At 38.5% G+C, this 13,050-nt stretch overlaps 1 protein-coding gene across 11 annotated transcripts in view; it reads left to right on the top strand.

Annotated features, from left to right (window-relative positions):
• The first annotated feature begins 11,913 nt into the window (after window positions 1–11,913).
• MARK3 (microtubule affinity regulating kinase 3) overlaps window positions 11,914–13,050 on the top strand; it is a 68,613-nt gene continuing 67,476 nt past the window's right edge. For all 11 annotated transcript variants that reach the window (XM_087922232.1, XM_087922233.1, XM_087922234.1 and 8 more), the window contains exon 1: window positions 11,914–12,901. Coding sequence is in view for 8 of the 11 variants with exons in the window: in XM_087922228.1 (XP_087778354.1) it covers window positions 12,845–12,901 (57 nt within the window). In the remaining 3 variants the exon portion in view is untranslated. The remainder of the gene's footprint in view (window positions 12,902–13,050) is intronic.

Consider the following 13,050-nt stretch of genomic DNA (forward strand, 5'->3'; position numbering starts at 1 on the left):
GCAGAAGCAGATCGATCTCTAAGGCAAATGACAGCCACCCTATTTCCCAGGGTCATGACGAAAAGGGAGGGACCAGAGAAGGAATCATTTGGTTCAGTTCTCTATTATGGCAGCAACAGAGAAGCAACTACTGTGGTGATTTGTGAGCCAATGCGCTCTTCTCTCTCTCCCCACTCCCCAAGATGAATAGAGGCAGAAGCTGAATTACTGAAAAATACAGAGCCTTTCTCCTTTACTGAGTGCTATCCATCCATATTTCAGTTGGCACAAACTATACTGACAAGAAATTTCCTGTCTGCACTAATATCTGTCTTACTTGCATTGTTTTGGTTGTGACTCACTGCCAAATATTATGTCCTGAACATGTGTGTGCAGGACATATAAAGTAAAGCTATTAGTTTAATTCTATGATTTTGTAGTCTCACCCACCTCAGTCATTACCAGCTGGTAAAGAAACATCCAACAATCACTACTGATGTAGAAATAGGGTGGGGCTTGATGTTTTGGAGAAATGAAGATTAATCCCAGGGTAGCTATCATGTTTGTGAAGGATGTTGAATCATACATGCATATATCTCACAAACATATCCCATGAGCTTCATATTTCAATAGCCACAACAGCACAAACGCTAAACTTCTCATCTCGCACATCCATCATGATGCAGGAGGGAAGGAAAGAAACATTTAAAAAAAATATTAGGTGTGGCAGCAGTACAAAAAGCTGTTGATTTCTAGTATATATTAGAAAGGGGTTTTGTAGCAGGATTTGAAAACTGGGGCATGGCTCAATCAGAACTATTTGTGGTTGGGTAATATAATTAGTCCTCAAATTACAATTGTAATGAGCCTGTCAAAATGGTTGTAAAAATCATTCCAAAAGCTTTTACAACTATTTCGTGATAGTAGTCAAAACTGCAAACCCATTGGGAGCAGTTTTGCCAAAAAACAGAAGTTTGGCAAAACTGCATAAAATGTGGTCATATAATATGGGAAGCTGTAAATGGCCACAAATACAGCCACGTTGCTGAACACCTGAAGTGCAGTCATATGACTACAGCAACAACTGCCAGAACTTTGGATCCAGGTCATGTCCCCTTTTTTCAAAAAGGTCATAACTTTGAATTGTCGCTAAGTGACTGGTTGTAAATAAAGACTACTGTAAACTACCAAGGTCTTTCATTTTTCTTCAAAGGACTCCAGTGTGGTTCTTCTTCAGATGAATCAGGAAGTGTTTAAAAAGTTATCTAGATTGAAACAACTGTTTTTCCAGGGGAGCTGCAGTACCACAAAGCTAGGCAATTTATAGCCTTTGTGTTTCTTGCAATCCCTGGCCTAGACCATTTTTTTGCAAACCCCAGAGCTCTCCCTTTCATCAAAACACACTACTGACATTTGTTAGCAAACCACCAAATAGAAGCACATTTCCCACCAATTTTAGTGGAAATTCAATTAAAATAAATCATACTCTATTGAATTTTCCACTAGGGAACCCGCCCTCCCCCCCCACTTCCCCTGCAGCACTACAACTTATGTTCTTGGATTTTCTCCTTCTCACCACCAATGTCATTTTCTGGAATGGAGCAGCTGGGTGTCTGTCTAAACTTATATTGTCTTGTTGGCAGCTAAAAGTGCCTACAGATTTAGTGCCTTCCCATTCCATACTGTGCTGCTAATCTTAACTTGGGGCATTCATGTCAACAGGTGCCTTCAAGAAAAGAAGGGATGTGGGATATTGGTACAGCTGGGGCAAGTATTTATAGGCTGTTTTTAAAGAGTAAGCTTCTAGATCATATCTCTGTTAATATATGTAACTTAATCAGGGAAAATCCCTGTTTTTTTAATATATTCCACTAATACAGAATTTCCTGTGGAATCTTCTTCAGACCACAAACTTAAAATTAAAAATAAAGATTATTAAAAGCTACATGTGAAGTGAAACATTGCAAACATGAAGGTTTAAAAATAATCTATCTTAAGCAAAATACTGATGAATTACTGATGAATCAGCATCCACTGTGTATTAAGTTCACTTAATCATTTCCTGCCTTATTGGCATACTACTGAACTTTTTGTCAAATCTATTTGCTAGCAAATGCTAAACATTTCAGAATTGGAGCCGACTAGCATCAGCAGCTTAATCTGTCTGTTCAAACTCAAATCAAGCAAGATGCAATTCCACTGCAGTTCATTATTTTTACAAGCCTATGGAGATTGTTTGGCATCTATGTACAACTCAGCACAGAATAGGCTCAGAGTTTGGTGAGCAAGCATATCCATGTCCAGTCAACAACTTGGTTTGGATGGTCTTTAGGTTTCATTTCTAAATCAAGTTTTTTGGCTCATATATATAATGGCTTTGTTCTCAGTTCTGACATGAAGCTCAGTTTTAACAGCGAAAACAGCAAAAGTACAATGCCATCCAAGGCAGCAGGCTATCAGACTGGACTGCCCATTTTTCCCATAAAGTAAATAATTGATGTTTAAGCATAATGGAGATATCAGATCATTCTTGCATCTCTGGGGATTGTTTCAATCTCCATTTTCACAGAGGTTGTGATGACCCAGGGTGGGATACAAAATAAACACAGTCACAGCAAACAGGTGAAGCCCCTTTTATTCCTTCACTTTGCTTCCAAGCTCCAAATATCCTTGACTGGAGACAAAAAACTCCCACACAAGCAGTCACAAGAAGGAGGAAATGCTGTTTAAATGATAAAGAGTAAAAAACAACACAAACCAGGCAAAATAAGGGCTTGAAGACATCCATAGATATCAGAACACACACTGGAAAGGACACCAAACTCAGAGAAGAACAATAAACTAGAGATATTTCCACACTTTGTTTCCAGCACTCGCCCGTACGCATGTCCGTCCTCTTATCCAGCTGCTACAGCTGCAGCCCATGAAGAGGATCAAGGCCCTCCCCAGTAGACCATGTCTTTCCCTTATCCTCTCTTCCCTGTGTGCCCTAGGATGGAGAGGGGATGGGCCTGGGTCCTCTTCTGACTGCCCAGCTGGCCTCTGCCCTTCCCCAGCCTCCTCCACAACCTCTGGAGCCACACTTCCACTCCCTGTTGGCTGTTCCTCCTCTCCCTGAGAGTTAGTCTCCACCAGGGGCATGACAGAGGTAGCTATTTTAGTTTGGGACAAGATTATGTTTATATTTATGAACATAGAAAAAGAAAAATAGTAGAAAAAGGCAGCAAATAAATTTATATATTTATAATTCCTTATTAAAATTAGCAACACACACGGAAGGTCAATCTTTATAATGTAAGGGAAATGCATCAATTCATTTTTGTCCTCTAAGGGTCTTTGACAGTATGGTGTTGATTCACGGAGATGTGGGTGTAGCCTGAGTTTTTTTGAACCTATCTTATTTTGGCTTGGAGGACATGTTCTTTGAACCCCATATGCATGCGTATAAGTGTGTGGGTGCATGTATTCATATATGTATTCATACAACTGTTGCTGATCTGCTACATAATTTCAGCAATGTGATCTTGGGGAAATCCAAAGGCCTCTAAAAGAGGAAGTTGGAGGGTTGCAGATTGCTCTCCCATGATACACTGTCTGGCTGAAGGATCAAATTTGTGCAAAAAAAGCCAACTATCTCTTCCATAAAGTGGCTGGTTATATTTTGTCTATTATGGAGATTAATTCCACTGATGGGAGTGATATGCAGCTTTTGTCCTAGTTTCACATCTCTCAGAAGAACAGAAATTATATGAAGGAAATGACAAAGAATTTGGAGTCCCTCACTATTTGTGGCTCTGGCTTCAGCCTCATTCACCAAAACTGTCCCCCTGGGTGCTAAAAAAATTGTCTGTCTTAACATGCATGGAAGGGTAGGGTGGTGGTGAATAGGATAAAACTGAAATTACAATGGTCATGTGTCAGCCTTTTTCATATATATTCCCTTGGTTATGCCAGGAGCTACTAGATTTCCATTTCTCATGTTGAAGATTTGTTTCTCTAGATTTTTAATTGCTTTAAATAATCACAGATTCTTCTTTTGAACCACCAATTACCAGACTGACCCAGATTCAACGAACAGGAAGCATTGATTGAGTTTTGCATCTCCCTTCAATGGATGGGGTGAGATTTTTATTTTACAAAAGGAACCCTTATAGAATTCAATCTGCCTTTTATCTTTTTAAGTTTCTGCTTTCTATTTCTGTTCTGTCAAAGTCTTCGTTTCCTCTTCATCTTTTTTCCTTGTTAGATCTTGGCTGGGCTTCTTAATTCTTCTTCTCTTCCTCCAAATCTTTATTCCATTGGAGGGAAACCACTTGAAGAACTTTTACCTCACATCAGTCTGAGGGAAGGAGATAAATGCCTCTCTTCCCTCCAGTTTTCTCAGCTGCTGCTCCCTTTTCATGTTGCCTCTTCTCATCTAGGGCATCAGTCTATTTTTTAGTTTGCCTCTTTACTTTGACTCCTGGGATTTGGCTATGTTTATCCAGCCTATTTGTTGTGCTGGCTCATATTTGATTGTCCACTAGGACTCCAAGATCCATCTCGCAGTTAATATTATTGAACCAGGCACCACCTATTCTATACCTGTGCATTTGGTTTTTCTTGCCTAAATGTAGAGCAGTGGTTCCCAAACTTTTTCAGTCCACACCCCCTTTGGTGCTACAAATTCATCCTCGGTGCCCCCCACCCAGGGGTGGGATTCAAATTTCTGTGGGTGTGGCCTAATTTGAGGGTGTAGCTTGCTGGTCATGTGACCGGGTAGGCATGGCTTGGTGGTCATGTGACTGGGTGGGCGTGGCTTGCTGGTCACGTGACTGACTGGCATGGCTTGCTGGCTGGGCATGGCTTGCTGGTCACATGATGGGGTAGGTGTGATTTGGTGGTCATGTGACTGGGGGGGGCGTGGCCAGGTGACTGGCAAACCAAATACAAGTGGTCCTCACATAATGGCCAGTTGTTTAGCAAGTGTTCTAATTTATGACTGGCCTCCCCAGAGATACTTGACCCATTTTTGGAGTTTTGACAGCCATGCACACACATACACGTGACACACTCCCTTCTAACCCTGCTGGAGCAGGTCGTTGCACTAGAATCGGCAAAGCATCTCTGATTAGATTCTAGCGGTGAATAAAATCTAATCAGAGATGCTTTGCCGATTCTTGATTTGTTTTATTTGTATCTCATTATTCTATGTTGCTGAATTGCATTGACATATGTGTCACTTCTTGTGCACAACCCAGAAGCTTGGGAGGTGGTAGATTTAAGAAGCAAACAATATTTCTCCACCTAAAGTATGGAATGTCTACAGAAGGCCCACCACAACATGAAACAAAAAATAGTTTGATGTCCCTGCTTTGGAAGTTTGGCTGCTTATTAATATTTCAACAATGCTAACTTTAGGAGAGATATGTGATTAAAAAGTTTCATTTTCAAATTTATTTAATATATAGGATGGTTTGGACTGTATACTTATTTTACATTACAGCTTTCAATTACAAGCTTTCAATTCTTTTGGGAATAAGTAGTTTTTCCTGTTTCTCTTTGAACTGCATACATATTAATTGACTAAATTTCTGCACGACTACTTAAAGCTGGTGGTGATATATTAAATTGTTGTCTCCACTTCTTCAAACGGTCTGGGAATCTTAGGAAATATTAAATTTCTTAAGGCAATAATAGTGCCAATTTCAATAAAGGAGACAATCGATTAAAGAATTACCATGGGGTTATCCTGTTGTCAATCATGGGCAAAGTATTTATGAAAGCAGCCCAAAAATGCCTTCAGAAGAGGACAAGTCAAAAGTTTCTGTCAGGAGGATGCTGTGTCCAAATTTCTTATTATAACAATTGCTCAAGGAACACACCAGAAGTGGAAAAGAGCTCATAATTGTGTTAATGAATTATAGGAGCCCTTGATAATGCCCATTAATCAACACTACAGAAAGCACTCACTGCAGAACATATGCTTGCTAGAACACTTCCTGCAGCAGCTTTTTGAGGGATCATGGAATTCTATTTGCATTAATGGCAAAATATTCAAAGTTTCACTGGTCTAAGGCAAAATGCATTGTATATTCTTTGCTGCTCAACATCGTGATTGATGCAGTCCTACAGAAAATCCATGCCAGTTAGTGTGGTGCCAAATTTGGACAAGATGAATTCATCATAGATTAATGTTTACCAATGACAGTGTGATTTTTTGCAGACAGTGAAATAGATGCTTATGACATTCTACTCAGTTATAGAAGCTTCTGCTTATACAAATAAACGGCTTGACCATCAATACTGATGAGACCCACTTTGAGAGAGTTCACCTTGAGCAAGTTGAATTATTTAAATATCTTGGCTCAATTGTTCAAGAAGTGAGATAACTGCTACAGCCAATATCAGCAACTGAATCAGCCAGGCTGCCTCAGTCTGAAATGGTGTCAAAATATTGCTATTAAAATGTGCATCGTTAACACTACTGATGCTTGTATGGTGTAGATTCTTGAATCTTACGTCAAATAATTTGAAAAAACTTGAAGCTTTCTAAATTCATTGCCTATCCCTAATCCTATATAAGGAATTTGAATTTATAATAAACTACAAAATGAAATAATGGTGTTGTAACCAATTTATGACAGTTGATGAAATGTAGAAACATCAAACACTGAATTGAACACATAAATATCCTGCTATTATAGCTATCGTTATTTGAGAGTTTAAATCCAAAACTGAATTGTAAGCTTTTGTAAACTCTATAAAGACCACGGGATTAAAGTGTTAAATACAAAACTGTACAAATTAAAGTTTGCTCATATTTAAAACAAACACACAAAGGAGAAAGAAAGAACACTTTAAAGCAATACCCAACAGCATCAGTGGTTTTTAGAATCCATACTTTTTTAAAGTTATAATTAATTTTGAAATCACATTTCTTTAATAATGTTGCATATATTTATATTTCCTTTTGTCTAATAGTTTAGAATAATACAGAAGGGAAGAGAAAAAATATTATCCTCATGTTTTACTGTAAATTCCATCCAGTACAAGAATCACATCATTGGTTTCAGTTGACTATTGTCAAATTATTACTCTTATTGTTACTCCTCTACCTCCTCCTCCTTTTAGCACAACTGTTGCATATTTCATTGCTGCAGAATACAGTAAGTTTATTTCTACTAATGTTCAAGCTTATCAATAATTAATTTGTATTTAAAACTCTTATAGACTGAAATCATGCCTTTCTTCCTATTATGAATGGGATCTTTGATTCCATATTGACTACACAGGAAATACAATATCATGCTTGACTCAGAAGGTAGAGAATCCAAAGAGAGTGACTCGCCAAAGAGGACATGCTGTGATATGAACCGGAGACTTCTATAAAACAAGTTTGTTGTTTTTAAAACACGTTAAAACAAAATTATTGGCATGACTTCATCATCTTCAAAAGAAAAATACTTAAGAAAAATTTAACCCATTGCTCTTAACAGCATTTAATTTACACAGCTTGAGTATCCTTCCTGTACATGTTATTGGAAGTTAACAGAACAATATTAAACATCTTTAAATAAAATAATAATTTTGATATGAAAGGAATTAATTTATCATAAATATTATCAGGGCTGCTAACTAATAATGCTACCAATGACATATTTTCAGCATAATTTTATATATGTATAGCAAGAAATCACCCCCCAGGTACAATCCAAGGAAATTTACTTGTTTAGTTGTACTTGTACTTGTTTAGTTAGGATCCATATAACTATTGTATTTATTAATTTTGTTTTGTTTTGTTTTGTTTAGAAAGGGAAATTGGGACCTACCTTACATGAATTATTTGTCTATCTTCTACAATGATTTCTAGGAGAAATGCATATATTATTTCAAGAGAGCTGGTAACACAGATTTGTATGAAATTATTTCCTTTGACTTGTTACCCATTTTCCTCTACTTGGTGCTTTCCAAATGTGTGAGACTTCAGTTCCCACAATCCTTAACCAACATAGCCTATAGCTAGGGAAGTCCCATAAATCTGGAATGCATCATCTTGGGGCTGTTCTATCTTTTTCTAAAGATTTCCAGCATGACCTTTATCTTTTTCATAGCAGCCACAGTTCAGTTTTAACTGCACTACTCAAGGCAAGCCCAAGATCAGTTTCCTCTTTAGACATTGCGTATATATACCCATGCTTATGGTAAATGGCAACAGTCCTTTTAACACGCTCTCCTGCATCGTAGAGAAATTATTATGGACTCTAAATTACTCAGAATAACTGCATCACCAGGAAGCTTGGCCATTTCACTGCCAGTAAATTATTTTTTACAAACCTATTTGGACTGCTTTTTTTAATACTGATTCTTTTTATGTTTCTCAAGCAAAAAAACTGTCCATTTCTGGGTTTTTTGCTTCTTCTTTTACATACAATCACTGATTCATATTATTGATTTATCCTATACCTGCTACTCATATTATTGACTAATTTGGTTTTTAAACATCAAAATACACTATGCGTACCATCTTCTGTTGTATAAGTAACACCATCAGAAATTTCTGTGCTGTAATTACAATGGAGAGAATACAGAAAGATGTATATCAATTTACATTAGGCTACATGACAATTTATATTAGATTTACATTGAAATTTCACACTGAAATAAAGAGGGGAACAAGTGAAATAAATATTTTAATCATGTATAAATATACAAAACCAATTATTTCACACTTTTGAACACTGGAAATATAAGCATTCAGCAAATTCAATTACATCCATCTAGGTTTTAATGTCAAATTAACAAAAGTAAAGCTGGCAGACTATTAGTGAGGATCATGTTTCTTATCTTGTATAAATGTAAGCTTTGCCAAAAAAAATCTATCTCAATCTTCATTTCTTATAATCTATACCATGTACACCACCTTCTACTGACAACAAAAAGTAACTAAAGTAATTTTCCAAGCATTTGATGAAATGTAGTACTATATCTAGTGTATAAAAAAAATTTGTCTGAAGTGGTGTAAGGTTTCCCCCCTAAGCAGGAGGTTGGACTAGAAGACCTCCAAGTTCCCTTCCAACTCTGTTATTCAATTCTATATCTAATATAAAGTAGTTAATGGTGTAAAATAGACCATTTTTTTCTTTTGTTGCAACAGACAACTATGTATTTCCCTTCACTTGCCTTTAATACATGTGTTTTTGCTTGCACAGAACCAGCTATTGGCTGGGGTCATATTGCATTTCTTTTTGCCTCTGCAGTCATGGATAACTTACTACGGAGCAAGAAGGGAGAAACAAATACCTAGCAAAGTCAATATGGTAGAGATCCCTTGAGGGAAAAAGAACCAGAGAGGTCCACTCTGCAGATGACCAGTTATGACTTAACATACTTTCAGATAAGTAAATGATTACACATTACTTTAAGAGAACTTCCTTATAAGATAATTAAGAACAAAACTGCAATTATATTTGCTTTTTTTCTAATTTGTAAAATTACATATACAGAAAAGAACAATTTCAGTAACATTTGTCCTTCACTAGCTATTCTCAGATTATGAAAACAATGCTGCAATCTAAACAGATGGGATATTGAATAGTCAACTCAGTATTTCTATTCTACTAATAAGTATACATATTAAACCAGCAAACGATTAAATGATACAAAAATTCAAACAGGGTGCTTGCTGGCACTATACAAATGGCAGCACTATTAACTGCCCCTATTATACAATGTAGGTGGAAAAGTATTTAAACAGATAATTTCAGAAGCTAGAATCACCTATGTATTTATATGAATGAATCCTTTCATTCTTTTTTTTAAATTGCAGCACATGAAATAAAAAAATACAACAAATAGCCAAAGAAGGCCAATGTTAAGAATGATGTTTGGAACTTGCATTTATAAAGCACATTTAATAAAGCAATAGCAATAATTCACAATATGGGATTGAAAACAGAAAATGTTACATATTTTATCTCACCGCTGCTTCTGTTCCCAATCTTTCAAAAGCAGTATGGAGGGGATTTATGATCTTCAGATTTGCTGACCTCAAAACATACAACAGTAGCCAGGAGTCACTACCTCCTGACTGGATGGACATAGGCTTGCCTTCCTAGTCTGTCACTGATATTAATGCATAGGTCCTCCAAGGACATTCTAGTATCTCTTTGATCCCATTCATCTGCTTTTTCCATTCTCTTCTCCATCTATTTCCCTCAACCCTGACAAGCATATTAGTTTTTCTAGGCCTTCATCTGCATCCATCATATGCCCAGATATTTGAGTTTCTATTGTTGAGAGGTCATTCTTTATTTTTTCTAGGCTAAATTTATTCCAGCTACCTTCTCTTACAATCCTGACATTTTATAATCTAACCTTTATATATATTAAATATAAATAAGAAAGCATTTTTGTTTTGCTCCATCATCAACAATTCTTGCAACAGCTTTTCACTGTTTGCACATTCTCTTGTATCCCCCTTTTTTGTGCGGGCATATATACCAATCTTTTCCAGTCTCAAAGCCAGTCATATTTTCTATGACACAGAGCTGTTAATACTTTAATTCCCTCTTCTTCTAGAACTATAGACATTTTAACAGGTTCTCTTCTATTTCACAGTAGATATATACAATGGTGTAGTACATTTTTAAACTGCAGTAGCTTTCAGTTTATTGCCAACACATACAGTGCCTCACAAAATCTTTTTTGAGTAATATTGTCACATTATTCTTTCATAATGTGAAATGGGATGGAGTGGGGGAGAGATATTGCCTAGGGAATTACCAGATAAAAGGGGCAGGAATCTGTAACTGAATGACAGAGAAAGTGAGTTAGAAAGGAAATATAAATAATATATAATAAATAATCCTAAATAATCAGTGGTAAAAAGAAAGGAGATTTGTACTTTCAGACTTGTAAGATTCTGCTAATGTAGCCTTACAAAAAGTAGAATTAGTTCATCTTGTATTTTCTGTCTGGTATATTTGGGAGACTACACCGATGAACTCCTGCTTTGTAGATAACTGGAGTGCATTTGAATATGAAAGGCAAAACAATATGAAAAATCCTTTTTATCCCATAAAGTGCATTTATTATCTGTACATCTGCTATCCCCTTTGGTAGATTCCATAAGTCCTCAACAATTTTCACCATAATATATTGCTAGAATAATTTTTGGTCGCTTTTATAGGGCCACAAGAACACATGCTCTTGTCTGACACTGTGTTATGTTCTTATTTGAAAATACGCTCTCCGGAAGAAAACGGAGCCTCTTCTGAAGGCTCCCCTTCCTCCCTGAACGGTATTGCTGATGGCAGCCACAGCTGCCTTTCAGGAGAAACGGTTGTCTAGCCTCAATTTAAATAACTCCAATGAAGATGAATCCACTATTTCCGAAGCGGTTTGTTAGGAAACAAAAGATGCTTTTCCCCCACCAACTTCTTACATCATCTGCTTTTTCCCACTCACGGATACCGGGCTGGCCCCTCCGGAGCAGCGGAGACCAAGTCTGTCTTACACAGATCACCTTTCAGGATACTAAGAATTCCTGTACCTTTAAATTTCTCGTGTAGAAGCTAACCATGGCTGGGTTTTTTCCCTCCCCTCACGTGCGATTTTTTCCCTAACCATCCGCACCCGAGTTCGGTTAATTAAAAAAGACCGAAACCCTTAAAGGGAATCTCAAGTTGTGCGGGTAACCGCGTAGACCTCAGCCTGTCAAAACGAGAAGCAGCCCAAGGCTCCTCCTTGCCTCCATGCCAAAAGCGCTCCTCCTCCAACGCCGCCTCCCCCGCCACCCCGCCAAAACACCTTAGCAACAAGAGGCGAACCAAGCACGCACGCCTGCGCTTGCGCCCTTGGCTTCCTCCTCCTTCTCCTCCTCCCCACCTCCTCCTCCTTCCCGTCGCTTGTCCCTGTGTGCAAGGGGCGGTCTCTTCCGGTTCATGTAGGAACAGAGGAAGCCGGGCGGCCATCTTGGATCATCCGGGAGCGGCCGCTGCTGCCGCCGCTGCTGCTGCTGCGGCTACTGGTTGAGAGAGCCAAGGGAGCTGGTTTGGCGGAGGCGGAGGGTTCTCTTCTGACAGTGTTTCCAACCCGGCAAGCCTCCAGGCTGTGACGGAAGGGTCTTACTCCTTGGGTCTGAGCCTTCCCCTTTGGGATAGGGGATAGTAGGCAGCGAAGGAGTTAGGAGTTCTCCTGGAGAAGAAGGAAGAGGAGGGGGCGCAATTAAGACACGAGAGCCCGAGGCCCGGTGAAGCGACCCGTGTAGAGCTAGAAAACGGCTGAGGGCTTGGCCCGCTTCCCTTTGACCAGCTCCGAGTGGTTGGTTGCTTGTTCTTTCGCAGCCGACGGTGGTTGAGCGGAAAGCGGCTGCTGGTTTCCCACTTTTCCTTCCTCAGCAGCCTGCTAGTTGGGCTGTACCGTGTTGCTGCAGCGCCCTGCTCGCTCCATCTCTCCCGGCTCCCCGCTTTTTCTTTCCTCTTAACGGCACCGGACAATTTTTAGCCCGTTTTTTTCTTTTCTTTTGGTGCTCCATGAGAATCTCCTCCAATCTGTCGTCCCCACCTTCTAAAGACCGTAATCTGTCTATAAGATGATTCCTGAAGATTCCCAGGGGGATATAATGCTTCATTATCAGACTGGAAGATAGATGAGAAAGAGGGGTAGCGGTGGTGGAGAAAAATCACTCAAATTTCTCTCTCCCGCACTACCTTTTCCTTTGATGGTGGCACTTAATAACTGCTATCATGCTGTAAAACCACATTTTTTTGTAAATATATATATGTATATGTGCTCGGGGGGAGAGAGGTGTTAGGATTTTTTTTTATTTTTATATAATAAATCGTTGGATTTTGCCATTGCAAACGGTGCTTCAGCTAAGTGAATGAAAATGTCTACTAGAACTCCATTGCCCACGGTGAATGAACGGGACACTGAAAACGTGAGTGCGCTTAAGGATTCTTCATTGGTATAATGCGTAGCTTCATAGTAACTGAATACCATTTTAATAATGTCTATCATACGAAGTATAAGTGTATGCAGATCCTTGGATTAATGAAAAAAACCTTTTGTTTTCAGTGAAAAAATCAA

This window comes from Pseudonaja textilis, chromosome 1 (genome assembly GCF_049901715.1).
Source record: "Pseudonaja textilis isolate UNSWEBS1 chromosome 1, rPseTex1.2, whole genome shotgun sequence".
Taxonomy (NCBI): domain Eukaryota; kingdom Metazoa; phylum Chordata; class Lepidosauria; order Squamata; family Elapidae; genus Pseudonaja; species Pseudonaja textilis.